At 29.6% G+C, this 16,107-nt stretch overlaps 1 protein-coding gene across 6 annotated transcripts; it reads left to right on the forward strand.

The window, feature by feature from the left end:
* Positions 1-1,153: 1,153 nt before the first annotated feature.
* LOC145184854 (uncharacterized) lies at positions 1,154-15,802 on the forward strand. 6 transcript variants are annotated; one of them, XR_016454243.1, is made up of 6 exons: positions 6,457-6,603; positions 7,685-7,985; positions 8,097-8,193; positions 8,966-9,558; positions 13,733-14,565; positions 14,642-15,802. XR_016454243.1 is itself a non-coding variant. In XM_090093392.1 (5 exons), the coding sequence occupies exons 2-5, from the start codon at positions 6,581-6,583 to the stop codon at positions 9,355-9,357; spliced, it is 813 nt and encodes a 270-aa protein (XP_089949518.1). In that variant the 5' UTR covers positions 5,320-5,911; positions 6,018-6,580; the 3' UTR covers positions 9,358-9,812. The 6 variants fall into 6 exon arrangements, 2 of the variants coding, with proteins under 2 accessions (XP_089949519.1, XP_089949518.1); XR_016454242.1 differs by having other exon boundaries at positions 13,733-13,804; positions 13,953-15,802; XR_016454244.1 differs by lacking the exons at positions 7,685-7,985; positions 8,097-8,193; positions 8,966-9,558; positions 13,733-14,565; positions 14,642-15,802 and adding exons at positions 1,154-1,265; positions 2,857-3,157; positions 3,267-3,363; positions 5,186-5,911 and having other exon boundaries at positions 6,018-6,578.
* The last annotated feature ends 305 nt before the right edge of the window (positions 15,803-16,107 follow it).

The raw sequence follows: 16,107 nt of genomic DNA on the forward strand, positions 1-16,107 counted from the left end.
ATTTGCACTAGCACCCTTGTCAAGTTGTTCAACTTTTTTTTCTCCAACCACTACAGACACCCGTAGGTACCGTTTGATCGGTGAAGTCAATATCTAAATGCACTCTTTTAATTGTAAATGCAGTAAGCTGTCTGTCGGCTTTGTGATTGCACAAAAAAAAAACTGTTTTTCTGCAGTCCTCATGAGTTTTGCTTTTGTTTGGCATTTTAATTTTGGAACTTTGAAATTAGAAAACCAACAATGCACAAAAGAAAATTAATCTATTAAGAAATTTAAAGGAGGGTGAACGCCCTTTCCTGGAAAATGGTGACATCCTTTCCAGGAAGCAGGAGTTGTAAAGAAAAAATGTAATCTGCCAGACTAAAAAATGTAAAACCAAAAATACGTGAGAGAAAGACATTGCAATTCAATTGAAAAAAAAGGAGATGGTTGTTAGATATCCTTTTGTTACCTTTATTTGTCTGTTTCATGTTTTGGCTTAAATGCATGATATGGTTAAAACTTACACCCTTGTATATCCACTCTGCCAAGTAGATTGTGATGCCAATGTTGTAAATATTTGCTTTTTCTATTAAAACCAATAAAGAGCTTCTCAATATAGAGAAAAAGAACAAAAAAATGTGTTAAGTTTTGACAATAACCAAAAATGGCGAAAATGAGATTTATGGACCAAAAACTTTGAATGTGAATATCTCGCTTGGACAGCCATATTTGATTTTGAAATTTCTTGCGGTGCACTTTATACCTATGTACTATTTACCCCTAAAGGAGTTTCCAAAGGGCATGAAGTTAGTATTAATTTTCATTTTTACAGGGTGTGACAAATTAGAGTTATCTTAGATGGTGTAAATGACATCTTTGTCCTGCTGGGATAATTAAATGGCTGTTTCCGTGGAGATGTTAGTAAGTTTAAAACAATTTCATCTCATTATTTTTATGAAACTTATGATGCATTATGTCCAAAATAAATTTCTGCAATTAACGACTCATTTTTTACAAAGACTTAAAAATCTAAATTTTTTTTAACAAAATGAAATCTTGAATGAATTTTTTGAAAACTCAAACATAGAATAATTAAAAGTTAAAGCAACTCTATAAATAAACGTAAATAGAATTGCTCTCCATTTAATTATTCAATAGTTAACTATAATTTTTTTATCTTTATTTTGTATGAACTCTTTTTTCTTATTAATCAAAAAGTTTACTTTGACGGAACTACTTTTGGCCATCATTTCATGAAGCATGGAATTATCATTTTTCATCAGGTAACTTAATTTTGTGTTTCAAATGTTTTCAACATAATTTTGAATATATATATATCCTCAACTGGGGATATTATAAACCCATCGGATTATATATGGAAACTTTAAGGAGCTTTTTGAAAAAAATTAAATTATTTTTTATTGAGTGCAATTAAAACTATATCATCCTTAAAACCCTTTGTTCTTATTTATGTTTACAAAAAAAAGGATTTGAAAATAAATGTTCAAGAAAATTTTTCAGGCAAAAGCCCATGGAGGGCTAAGTTGTCCCGAGCCATTTTTTTCTTTTTAAAAGATTGATTGATTTTAAAAAATTGATTGCGTCACTTTACTAAGATTATTAAAAGATGGAAAAAAAAAAAAAAAAAAAGACAAAACGTCTTATATCTCAAAGAAACAACCGGGAAACATTTTCTTCTTTATGTTACAAAGGTTGTCTCCTCTTTCTTCTTCTTATGTTGTGTAAAATGTACCAGAGGAAAGAAACTCTTGTATTTTTAAGATTTTTATAAAGCTGATCAACTATAGTTTGTCTCCTCTTTCTTCTTCTTTATGTTGTGTACAATGCACCAGAGGAAAGAAACTCTTGTATTTTTAAGATTCTTATAAAGCTGATCAACAATAGTTCAGCATCTTAAAATCAGGGAGGTTTGACGAAAACGAATTTTTAGGTTAAAATGTGTAATTCATTTTTTTGGTTATACGCTGTGAAAAGATTTTTACTGTGTGAGAGGACGTCATTTTTACAACCTGCTGTAGCAAATAGAGATTCAGAAGTTTTGTAACCGTAAGACGAAGTAAGCAGAGAAAGAGAAGTTTTGAATAACGTCTTCAAGATGCAATTAGCGGGTTAATGTATGTAAGCTGGTAATGCATGTAGGTTTTCATGTATTTAATGTGTCAAAATGAAGCGGTTGTTAAACTGTATAAAAAGGGAATAAAGTTTCTAAACTGTATGATTCGCATTCAGATGGGAAAAATAGTATCAAGTTCATAAAGAAAACAGTGACTCATTAGTGTCTCAGGGAAGGTTAAAATAATCCCCATAGAGAATCTAAAAAAGTGAAAATAAGTAACCGTCAGGCCAATTAGCTGATGATTTGCGCATGTAAAATGAAGACACAATTGATGAAGATAACGATTCTTCATAGTTAAAGTTGAAAAACATTTGCAGAAGTGACTTATTAGTGATGAAAGAGATTTGAAGCACTGCAAAAAATTTCTATTTTTTTTTTTTTTTTTAAATTTATTTTTGTTACTTTACCTGATCTAAGCTGTTAAATCTAATCATGAGAGTAAACATTAAAAATACCTGCTCTGAGTTTTGAGTTCATGAGTGTTCCAAAAAGGCCCAATATCTCTGGCAAATTTAATGCTATTTATAAATGACTTCTTATTGAAACTTTAACAGAAACAAAAAAAAGCAAAACAAAAAAAAAAGATAGCTAGATTTCTTCCTTAAAACTCAAGTTTCTGTCAAAGAGAATCTTTTAGTCGAAAATATGAATACTTTTCGTATTTTTAACTTAAAAGTATTTATCTGTGCACTAATAATATTCAGGCCTAAAAAGATTTGTTTTCTTTCTCTTTTTAGAGTTTTACTACCGTTTGCGTGTCAAACTGCTGTTAAAGGTTTTATTACTCGTCTACCGTGTATAATGCACGGCAAATTAAATCTTGTGCAAAGTCGCTATAACAGTGGTACAGTAGTTCAGTATTTAACTTCTTTGACACAAAATGAATGCGCATTAGCATGTATTACTGATGAGCTTTGTGTACTGGCAAACTTCAAAAAAGATGGAACCTCCTGTGAGTTGATATCTTCAACTCGTATCAGCGAAACAATTAGTAACGAATGGAACACTCTCAAGTCAGACACTAGCAGCGATAAACTCGTACGCTGTTTTTATCAACTCATGATGTTAGTAATTGACATAACAAAAATAAACCTGACTGCTTTATAAACTTTTACTACATATGTTTTTTTTTGCATTTGAACCATAGGTTGGTCCAATTTGCGAGCAAATCAATCCTTGTGCCAGTGAAGATTATTGCAGGGATGTATGTGATGCAAATAATCAGCACACATATGTTTGTTTAGGTTAGCCAAAATTACTATTTGCAACAATTTTTTAATTCTCAGTTCAAATTCATAGTTGTTATGCTTTCAGAAATTTATTTAGGGCCTGTTTATATGGAAAGCGGGCTGGCTCGGCAAACAAGCCAGCCCGTTTGCCGAGATATCGACATCTTCAATATTTCAACTTAATTTCATTTTGCGTTTATATGAATAAACGAGCTGGCCCGGATAGCGAGATCTCAATGTTTTTTGCCGAGATCTCGGCAAACGGGCTGGTTGATTTCTTTTATAAATTTGTACGCACGCGTAAAAACTCTTACATTTTTTAAGTTTGAAAGCTTCAACTTAAAACAATAAATTTAATAATAAAACTGGCAACTTCCATGTACTTAAAATTTTAGTTATTTTGCTTTTATTATTTACCAAAGATCCAGTATCTTTTAAGTAATATAAAGTAATAGCTACTTTTTTATCTGCTGATAGAGCTCTAGAGTGAGGCGGAAAACGGTCAGGAGATAAATAAGGGCTTAACTCTAAAACCAAATTCATGAAAAGAAACTGTGAAAGGCTAAAATTTGTTTTCCATAAATCAATGGGAGCTACAACAGTTATTATATAATGCCAACATCAATCAGTTCTTCCAGTTTTAAACCAGCAACTACGATTTTTTCTTTTAAGGCATCTTGCTTGTTTCATCTTTTGTAGTGATTGTGATCGTTTTCGTAAAAGAATAATATTTAAAAAATTATCAAATTTAAATTTTTGAAGCTTATATAATACAATTAGGCTTTTAAGAAGTATTATTTGTGTTATAATACCAGTTAAACATATTGTTAAAATGCAATGTTTTTTTGTCGCTAACCGCCATCTTTAAAGTTATTATTTTACCGATAAAGAGGCCAGCCGTGCTAGAAAAAGCCAGGCTGACCTTGATATCATTTTTTAATTTTTTGGTAAAAATTCATTTAAACGCAATTTTAAAACTGGCTCGTTTTCCGGGCTAGCTCGGCAAACGGGCTCTCCCTTATCCATATAAACAGGTCCTAAACCATGTTTGATCACCGCTGCTATATTACTTATCCGTTGAAAAAATTAATTTGAAAGAGTTTTTACTTGTTACCAACCCAAATTTATAAATAATATTAACTCACCAATGTCGATTTTTATGTGTTCAAACAACACCAGACTTTGGTTTTTTGATTTTTTACGATCAATAAAGTTATTAAACCTCTCCTCTTAGTAATTCGAAAGGTGCTAAGCCTTCTTCCTGAATCTCTGAGTTCTCTACTGGACATATCCCAGTGTCCGATATGCATAATCTTGTGTAAAGGTGCTAAACGGTGTAGGGTCAAGAGTCTTTCAGTTTCTTATGGTCAGTTTCGTATCATTCTGAATAACTTTTTCTGCACTAATAGTTAAAATATGGAATTTAATTTTAAGCTAGATGTCTGCTAAAATGATAAACTTGATACAACTGGATGAAGCAACTAGGACATACTGTTTCTGTCATATCATTAAAATAAAACTTTTTGTGAAAGTTACAGTAAAATAAATCTAACTTTCTGAAGTTTATTAAATTAGAACTCTTTTTGCGTTTTGCATTTTAAATTAGAACTATTATGAACAACTTATACAGGAATTTTTATTTTATTCGTTTTTAATTGTAAAAAATCAAAAAACCCTAGTCCAGTTTCTTCAAACAAATGTCAGCAACTAAAAGTGATATAAATTTTTTTATAAATTGGTTATAAAGTTATAAAGTTTAAAATTAACCACTCAATCAACAACTGAAAGAATGTTAAGGTGAACGGATTTGTTACAGTTGAAATTATTTTTACTCAAGGTTCAAGTAGTAATGCCGCTCGAAAGGGTGTCGTAAGTCTGTCATCAAAGATGCCAACTGAATTTCATAACAATTGGGATATTATTGATGGAAATTATAATACAATTGTTCACACAGACTTAGGACCTACGAACTGGATCAAGCTCGATTTAGGCTTCGTGTTTAGAGTAAAGATTATTAATGTTTTTAACCGTATTAACTATGAAAAAAGGTTGAACGGCTATCGATTATTAATTGGAACAACAGACAAAGAGACCGAGAAGCAAATCGCTATATTAAATTCTGATATGAAACAGGTTTTCCAATGCACAGATCTTGTCAAATACGTTTTGATTACAAAAACTCCAGGAGATCAATATCTCAATATATCGGAATTAGAGGTCTATGTATAAATACAAATTAAGAACTGAAGCTGATTTATAAAGTTGATATATGTAACTTAATAACGAAGCAAATATACTTGATAACCTTCCGAAACTAAGTTACTTAGCAGATAACATTTTGAGCGAAGAAATCTTTTGAAGTAATTTTTACTAATTGTAAATAATATTCTTTATGGGTTTTAATTTGGCGAAATCGTAATTGTAATTTGTCCAATCGGCTGCATATCCTTTCGCATCCAAAATACTTTCTGGCGGTGGCCGTCATTGGCTTTTGCCTGCCGATTAGCGGCGGCAGCCTCCAAATTATTCTGCGTCCAAAAAAACATTCTAGAAGCTGCTGCTAGTTACCCAGCTAACACAAAACGTTCAAGTAACGTTCGTAGAACGTTAGAAACAGTTGGGTACGTTCTAAAAACGTTCTTCAAACGTACTCGAACGTTTTGTGTTAGCTGGGTAGATGGCGAAAACCACTGGAGGTAGAAGCTAAAACATTCTACAGGTTCAAAAGTCTTTGGGAGGCGGCCGTCAATGGCTTTCAAAAAAGGTGGCCTTTCGGTAAATTTGAAATTTGAAAGTTACTTTGCCACCGGGAGACATTATCAACTCTGCTCTAAATTAAGATTGCTTACGGTGATGTGTACGCTATCATTAAACAGTTGTTGCTGTGGAAACGTTGGTAATATCAAAACGGAGTTCATCTTATTATTTTTATGAAATTTATGATGCTTTAAATCCAAAATAAATTTCTGAAATTACCGGCTTATTTTTACTTAGACTCAATTTTTTTTAACGAAATTTTTTTTGAAAACTTGAATGAATTTTTTGATAACCTACAAAATAATTAAAAATTAAAGCATCTCAATGAATTAAAATTCAATAGGATTGCTCTCGTTTTAATTATTCAATATTTAACTATAATATTTTTATATCTTTATTTTGCGTGAAATCTTTTCATTATCAGTCAAACAGTTTATTTTAATGAAACTACTTTTGGCCAATCATTCCTTGAAGCATGGAAACATCATTTTTCATAAGGTAACATTATTTTGTGTTTCAAAAATTCTCTTCATAATTTTAAATATTTATATTTATCTTAAACTAGGAATATTAAAGATCCACAAGATTATATTTCGAAAGTTTAAAGAGCATGATGAAAAAATTAATACTATTTTTTATTAAGTGTAATAAAAACTAAATCATCATTATAATTATTTGTTCTTATTTATCTTTAAAATAAACAGCAATTGAAAATATATTTTAAATAAATTTTTCAGGCAAAAGCAATTTAATGCTAGAGGGCAAAGTTATCTTGAGCCAATTTTTTCTTTTTAAAAGAAATCAATTGATTGCTTTTAAAAAGAAATAATTGGCCGTCACTCAATCTCAATCGAGCAAATAAAAGTAAAACAGAAACTTACAGTAGCATCAGATTTCGTTAATACCTCTTTATAAGTGCTATGACCAGAGATTCTATCTCTTAAATGAGGCAAAGTAGAAAATTCTTACTACTCAAAGAAACAACCGCGAAACTTCTTCCATATGTTACAATGGTTACCCCCGTCTTTCTTCTTCTTTATGTTGTGTACAATACACCAGAGGAAATAAAGTCTTGTGTTTTTAAGATTTTTATAATTTGATTGACTATAGTTCAGCATCTTAAATTCAGGGTGGTTTGAGGTAAACTAATTTTTAGGTTAAAGTGTGTAATTCTTTTTTTTTTTTGGTTTTACTCGGTGAGTAGATTTTTATTGTGTGAGAGGACATCAGTTTAACAACCTGCTGTAGCAAATGTAGAATCAGAAGTTTTGTAACCGTAGGACGAAGTAAGCAGAGAAACAGAAACTAAGAAAGTGATAATTAGTAACCGTTACACCAAATAGTAAATGATTTGTACACGTAAAATGAAGACAATTGATAAAGAAGATTATTCCTCATAGTTAAAGTTGAAAAACATTTACAGGAGAGACTTAGTGATGAAAAAGATTTGAAGCACTTTACTTTATCAAAAATAAGTTTTTAAACTTAATTGTAAAAAACTACATGCTCTGAGTTTTGAATTTATCTGTACACTAATATTACTCAGCCCTTAAAAAAATTAATTTCTGTCGCATTTTAGAGTTTTACTCCTGCTTGCGTGTCAACTTGCTGTTAAAGGTTTTATTACTCGTCTACCGTGTATTATTCACGGTAAATTAAATCTGGTGCAAAGTCGCTATAACAGTGGTTCAATTATTAAGCATTTAACTTCTTTAACACAAAATGAATGCGCATTAGCATGTGTTACTGATGAGCTTTGTGTATTAGCAAACTTCAAAAAAGATGGAACCTCCTGTGAGCTGATATCTTCAACTGATGTTAACGAAACAGATAGTAACGAATGGAACACTCTCAATTCAAACACTGGCAGCGATAAACTCGTAAGCTGTTTTTATCAACTCATGATGTTAGTAATTGACATAACAAAAATAAACCTGACTGCTTTATAAACTTTTACTAAATATGTTTTTTTTTTTGCATTTGAACCATAGGTTGGTCCAATTTGCGAGCAAATTAATCCTTGTGCCAGTGAAGATTATTGCAGGGATGTATGTGATGTAAATAATCAGCGCACATACGTTTGTTTAGGTTAGCAAAATTCATTTCAAACTTTTTACAACTCTCAATTCAAACTCGTAGCTGTTATGCTTTCAGAAATTTATTTAACCATTTTTGATCGCCGCTGCTAAATTACTTATCGAACGCAACGAAGGTTTATAATTACTTTTCGAACTCAACAATGCTAAATTACTTTTCGAACACAACTTTTCGCTATCTTTCTTATAAATAATCTCACCAATAACAATTTTTATCTGTTCAAACACCGGACACGGGACTTTGGTTTTTCGATATATCTACGATTAATAACGTTTAAAATAAAACTTTTTGTGTAAGTCATTTAAAATAAATCTAACTTTCTGATGTTTATTAAAATAGAATTCTTTTTGCGTTTAACGCAGTCAGATTTTTGGTGTGACGTATGCATTCATAAGTAAATTTGCTAGTTAAAAATTGATCTGATTAAGTTAAATCGGTTTTAAACAAATAGCAGCTCCGCTCAATGCCTTAAAAAAAGCATAAAAATTGCGAGGTATCGCAATTTTTATCTGAAATCCTGTAAATTTGTATGTCTGAATTGAAAAATTATTTTAAATTAGAGTTATTATGAACGACTTATGCTGAAATTTTTGTTTTAATCGTTATTAATTGTAAAAAATCGTCCAATGTCTACAAACAAATTTCAGCAAATAAAAGTGATATAAATTTTATTATATATTAGTTTTAAAATCAACCACTCAAAAACAAATGAAAGAATATTAAGGTGAACGATTTTTTACAGTTGAAATTATTTTTACTCAAGGTTCAAGTAGTAATGCCGCTCGAAAGGGTGTCGTAAGCCTGTCATCAAAGATTCCAACTGAGTCTCATAACGATTGGGATCTTATTGATGGAGATTATAATACAATTGTTCACACAAATACGGGATCTACGAACTGGGTCAAGCTCGATTTAGGCTACGTGTTTAGAGTAAAGATTATTATCATCTTTAACCGTATTGGCTCACCAGAAAGATTGGTTGGCTATCGATTATTAATTGGAACAACAGACAAAGAGACCGAGAAGCAAATTGCTATATTAAATTCTGATATAAAACAAGTTTTCCAATGCACAGATCTTGTCAAATACGTTTTTATTACAAAAACTCCAGGAGATCAATACCTCAATTTATCTGAATTAGAGGTCTATGTATAAATACAAATTAAAAATTTAAGCTGATTTGTAAAGTTTTATATATGACGTGCTGAAGTAAATATGTATTGAAGAAATATTTGAAATATGATTATTAAAGTAACTTATTATCAAAGCAAATACACTTGATAACATTCCTAAACTAAGTTACTTAGCAGATAACATTTGGACAAATGAAATCCTTTGAAGCAGTTTTTACTAGTTGTAAGTAATATGTACTATGCTTTATAACTTGGCGAAATTGTAATCACAACTTGTCGTAATGGTTTATTTTATCCATTGACAATATTTGATTTTAATTCCAATTTATGTCATTTGTTCTTGTGGACTTTTTTTAACTGAAATGTTTGTTCAATAATTTCTTAGAATTTATTTTAAGCTTTCTTTCAGAGTTTTTACGGTTATAAAAATTATCATTATTATCATGTACTATTTGGCAATAAAATCATTCTGCTTTTTATACATGCGCCATTATAGTTGTTTATCTCTTCATCAGCAATATTAATTGATTCAAAATTTCCGTATTGATGATATTCCCTTATCTATGAAGCTTTTAATATATAATTGAAAATTGAAATTATTTTTTGAGGCGAATAAAAAAGAAAACAAACTGATGGTATATGATATGTTTTATACGTAAATGAACTGTAAAAAACCACGCGTACCATCAGTTATTTTGTTTTCGTTTTTCTCACCATGGATCTATGAGAGATGGACGTGCAACCTATCGTTTTACATCAAAGAGGCCGCAGAAATCAGCGAGCCATGCGAGTTTTCGACAAACTCTAATTTTTTTTCCGTCAACAAAAAATTCTATTAAAATGGCTGCCCATAGTTTTAAAACAGAAACTCTGATCGCGTGGTATTAGTTTAAACTTCTATAGCATTTGCTTAATAAAACTGTTCAGGATAAAGTAACTACTTCATGCGTTGACAAATTACTAAACAAATAACACCAAGGTAAAGAAAATTAGTTGTCGGCACGAACAGATTTTCATCATTTTTCCAAGATGAACTATTGTAAATTTTGGAACTTTTTTCGTGTAAACAAATTTCCGTTAATAATAAAATGGATCTGTAAGGATAATTTTAAAATGACTAAAAAAGTATCGCAAAATATAAAAAAGCTTAAATAAAATTTTTTCTCAAGGTCTGGTTTCATTCAACTCCTTGGTCCTTCATTCACCAGCCTTAATTTTGTGTATTTTTTGAGTATTTTTTCCAATATGCCGCCATTTTTTGCCTCGACTACTCTAGAAGATCCATAATATATATATTCCACTACGCATTATTTTTTAGTAGTTATTCAAATTTATAAATTTACAAATTTAAAAATTATAAATATTAAAAATTATGAATTGAATAACTTTATAAATTTATAAATTTATAAATGTATTCAAATTTACAATTATCTAGCAAAATGCGGCCAGATATTTCATATTTTCGTTTTTCATATTTCATATATTTTTTCATCTGTCATAAAAAGCACATAATAACCCTTTTTTTTTGTCAAATAAAAATTAGTTTATATATAGCTGGTAAATCATGTTATGTTAAAATTAAATACATACGGTTTGCCATATATTGGTTTTGCAAAATTCTTTAAAACTGTGAAAAATTATTTTTTTCTTCATTGTATTTACATTCATTTTATGTATAAGTTATTTATCTTAATTGTATATATTTCTGTTGTTAAACATAAAAAATAGAAAATTTTAGAATATTCATAAACTGGAGGTCTACAGCAATATAAAAGATGGAGTAGTTCCCTGGATATGAAACCATTGTGCTCTAGGTAGCAACAATACTAGTTGATTTTTGAATTATTTATTATATCTCAAGTTATACATGTACTAAAGAAGTCAAGCAAATGATATCAATTTCTTTTCATCGTCCGCGGGATTTCTTAAAATATTAAGAATGTCTATCTATATAAAATTAAGTTTAAAATTGCTGTTATCTATCAAGTCGAGTCCAAATATTTTCGATGAATCCGACAGACTTTAATATAATTTAATTTCTATTGTTTAAAACAAAAGATTTGTAACAATGCGCAACGAGCATGGTTCGCAAAAAAAACAATAGGTTGCACGTCCATCTCTTATAGGTCCATGTTCTCACTAACATTCTTAAGGATATAAAAGAGGAGCATACAAAGGAGGAGTGCGTAAACGAACTTGGAGTTCATTTCCGTACTTTGATTTGATATTTGTGACCATTTTTTGACTCGATGGTTCTTAGTTGGGCGTTGTTGCTTATACTTCTATATTATTATAGTACAATTTAATCGAATGAAAAAGTAAAAATTAATTTTGAAAGAATTAAATTGCTAAAATGTAATACTATTTCTTTGAAGTATTATCTTCTAAATTTACTTTATAGCTATTGTTCCATTTTTATTGTTTCCTTAGAATAAAATCATTGTCAATCCTGTCTTACTTAGTCAACAATTTTCACTTCTGTCTTACTGAGTCAATAATTTTTGTTTAATATTTAGTTTAACTCTCGTCTAATCGAAAAAAAAACCCAATTTAATCAGGAAAAGAAATCTACAAATCTCCTATCAGATGAAATCGTGAAATGATATTTTTACAAGGTCAAAAAGTATTAGTAGTTACTATGGTTACCTAAAATTTAGTTTAAATCATTTCAATAACTATCCCACTGAAGTAGACAAACATTGAATTATTTTCATTACATACCAGTTTATTCTCTCTTAAAACATCCAACACCCTAAAAAACGGTGTTGGATTTTAAGAGAAAATAAACTGGGATGTAATGAAAATAAAAAAACGATTTTATGTTTTGGTCCAAAAATCTGTTTTCAAAGTCACTCCATCCTTTCTACCAAAAGAGTTACACTTGACCTCATTTTTAAACTCTTTTTCTTTGTGTGTATGTACATTTTACAATTTTTTATTTTTGTATATGTGGATATGTACATGTAAATATATGAATACTTTATATTATTTATTTTACTTATTATTTCTTTTAAAAGTCTGTGTTTTGGGTGTTACTATAGAAAGTTTGTGAAATGATACTTTTATTATGCGATTATTTAGTTTTAAATGTTATTTTTTGTATTTTCATATTTATATATTGAGTTCTAAAAACAACATCCATTTTTTATAGTTAGCTCTTACTTTTTATCTATAAAATAGTAGCCTACTCATTATTCTTTGATGTCTGAACTTTGAAAAATAAATAAATATAAAAAGATAAAAAGTATAAAAAAGTATAATAAAAAAGTATAAAAAATGGGTTACATTTAAATTAACTAAAATTTTTTAATTGTTGTTATTCATATAACATACCAATCATTTGAACATTTTTCTTGAACGTTTACAATGAAATTTTCCCTGGTAAATTTTCACAAGAATTTTCACATTTTTACCTAAGTTTTTCTTGCTGTACCTCACACATGAAGCTGTTTTTTATAAAACTATTAAGCATGAAAAATAGAGACAAATACTTAGTCATAGTTGTTAAGAAATAATCAAAAACTATTATTTAGTTTTCCTTTCATATATTTAAAACTTAGGTTCTAGATAACATTATTGTACTTATATATATATATATATATATATATATATATATATATATATATATATATATATATATATATATATATATATATATATAAATATATATATATATATATATATATATATAGAATAATTAAAAATATCTGATGTACACATTAACATTTGATAAATACTTCATAAATATTTGATTAACAAAAATATGAATAAAATTATAAATATTTGATGTTTGATTTTTGTATATTTTTACAACAATACCTATTTAAAATGTTTTTCACTATGATGGAGCGAATTTTTCAGGTTTTTACCCCAAAACCAAACATTTTAAAAAGAATAGATGAAATATCCTGAATGTTTTCGTAATAGTAGTAAAAGTACAACATCTATCATGATCAGCGGTTCAGCTTCTGTTCAAATGCATCTTTCCGCAACAAAGATACGTTTTAGTGATAACTTGAGCAGCCATTTTAGTGAAAAAGGAAACTTAATTTAGCTAAAGAAAATATTATTTTGTTTGTTTGATTAACACCAAACTCTTCCCAATTTATTGCAACCTTTTAATGTTGCTTTTTATGGTTCTTTTAAAAGAAGATACTGGGTTAATTGAAAAACACACGTGCAAAAAACATTCTGTTAGCAAACTCATATTTATTGATTGGATAAAGAGTTAAGCAGGCCATTGATAATTGGATTTAAATAATGCGGCGATATCCTAAGTTGTCTAAGAAAAAAAAATTTTTTTAAACAATTGTCTGCTGCTCACTAAAAAGCTTCCTTTCAGAGTTGAGTTGTTTTATCGAAAAAAATTTATTAAAGTAATATGAAACATTTTTTAGGGTTCTTTGAGAGACTCCAAAAATTTAACGCTTCAAAAATCAGCCTATATCTAAAGGAAATCAAAACCTCTGGTGAGTAGATGATGAATTTGCTTCATTGCTAAGCAGCATACCTCCAATTGATATATTTAAAAAAATAATCTAGCCACTCTACTCTTAACATATTTCTGATAAAGTAAGAATATAGGTCAATGATTAGCTTTTTACTCGTCTTTTGTAGAAACTATAAAGTTTTTGGCAGTTCTGGGCTTGTTAGCCTGAGGAGTATTTTCCGGTGTTATTTAACAATTTGCAGCTTTTGTTTTTCATCCTTTGTATATTAAAATTTGCAATAAACAATACCCCCGTAGTTTACTAGTTTTACTAGGGGTAGCGCATGTTCTTCTAATAATAATCCCGCTCAGTCTTACACCAGTGCGTGAAGAAGGCTGTCAACACATTCAGCTGTATTAAAGAATGTTCGAGATGCTTGAAGCTCAGTATCAATTGGTAGTAAACCTTTTATAGGATTTGGTTCTTCAGAGATTTTGTTGTCATCCAGTTCTTGTTTTTTTCTTGTTCACGCGAAAAAGTTGCTGCACCAGGTACTACAAAGTCAATCTATCATTCGTAATCCAATCTTGCTTAATCACCATAATGTTTGAGTTTTTATAATATCTTAATGTAATTGCTGGGCGCATCTGCTGATGTTTAGTATAAGAACCATACTTGAATGTAGACTTCAAGCAAGAAAACATTACTACTAGTGCCAAAACTTTAAAAGCTTCGGAGTCAAACCAATTCATATTAACCCAAACCATTTTAGAGCACAGAGGTAATAAAATACTGGAGAGGTGAGTTAAAGAGATTGTTTTTTTACGTAAGAGTCGTATTGTAAAACGAGTTCAATTTATTAATATATTATAATAGTATTGCTATACAAAGATGCGATAAACACAAAGAAGAGATCTTATATCACAGCTATTGGTAGAAAAGTTGCTAGAGTCCGTTGTTGCTTGATAGGTTGCTCCAAGAAGGCGAGGTTTCGATGATCACGCTATTTATAAATATTCCCCAGGGGAACATTAATTGTTTTATACAAGCAGCCAATCCAAATGATTTACGTTTATGACAATTTCATTACTGCAATATTTATACATATTAACCAGGGGGACATTAACTGTTTTATGACGATTTGATCACCGCAACTAACCTCAGGCGTCTCGAAACGTTTCGGGAATTTTCAATCGACATTTTTATTTCGAGATGATACAATATGATACGAGAAGTTACGAGATTGGGTTTGAAAATTCACCAAAATGTCTCGAAAATTTCGAGATTTTTTTGAGTTTGTTTCGAGAGTTACGAGATTCTTTTCGAGATTAGTTACGAGAATCTCGTATTTACTTCATTTCGAGATAGAGCGAGAATTTCGAGATATTACGAGATATTACGAGTTTCTCGTAATGGCTCGTCAAAAAAAAGGGATAAACTAGTTAATCCCTACAAAGTACGCAATTTTTGGAACAATTGACGCGCGCGACAGCTGAATTGTTATTGTTTTGTTTTAAACAGAGCTAAAAGTTAAAAAACTTTAAAAGTTTAATGAAATTAGTTCAAATTATATTAAATATAGAGTATTTTTTTGTTTTTCAACAATATTATCATCTTTTTTACAAAGAATCAGGTAAGAAAACACTTTATTACAATATATTTTTATAATTTATTGTTTATTTTGTTGAGTCTTTTTACTTTAGTTCATTACTGAAAAATTATTTTTAGCTTTTTAATAAGATGACAAAGTTAAAAGTTAAAAGTGAATGATGTCAGTAAAATAACCAGTTATTGTTAAAAGTGAAAGTAATATTTTAATTATTGTAAAGGAGCATGTGGAAAGTGATATTTATTATTCAATTATTGTGAGTGGGTGTTGTTAAATGTGGCATTTGTAAACTTATATTTTTATTTTTACTAATGGTTAATTTATTGATGCGTGCTCTCCACAGACCTCTTTTTTATTATACATTCTGTTGGTGAAGCAGCATAGACACTCTTATAATTGTATTAGTTTAAATACATAGTCTCTCCAAAGGATCAGTTTTCAATCCTCGAGATTTTGCAGCTATATTTACACTTACAAGTTTGAATTGTCATGTAGATGAAGGGTGGAATGCAAGAACCAAACTTAAGTAAAGTTCGACTTGAAATCTCAAGTTCGACTTTATCAAGTCAGACTTGAAAAATTGATTTGAGCGACTGCGTAAACGAGACTTGAAAATTTCAAGTTCTTGCTTGAGAAAGTCGATCTTGAAAAGTAGTCGAGGCGTTGAATTCAGGGCGTTTATCGGAAAATGCACTTCGCAACCAATAGCGGTAATGGATTTTTTGTAAGGGAA

Source organism: Hydra viridissima, unplaced genomic scaffold, assembly GCF_058129835.1.
Source record: "Hydra viridissima isolate aposymbiotic clone 2 unplaced genomic scaffold, HvirCarnegie_v1 scaffold_7, whole genome shotgun sequence".
Taxonomy (NCBI): Eukaryota; Metazoa; Cnidaria; class Hydrozoa; order Anthoathecata; family Hydridae; genus Hydra; species Hydra viridissima.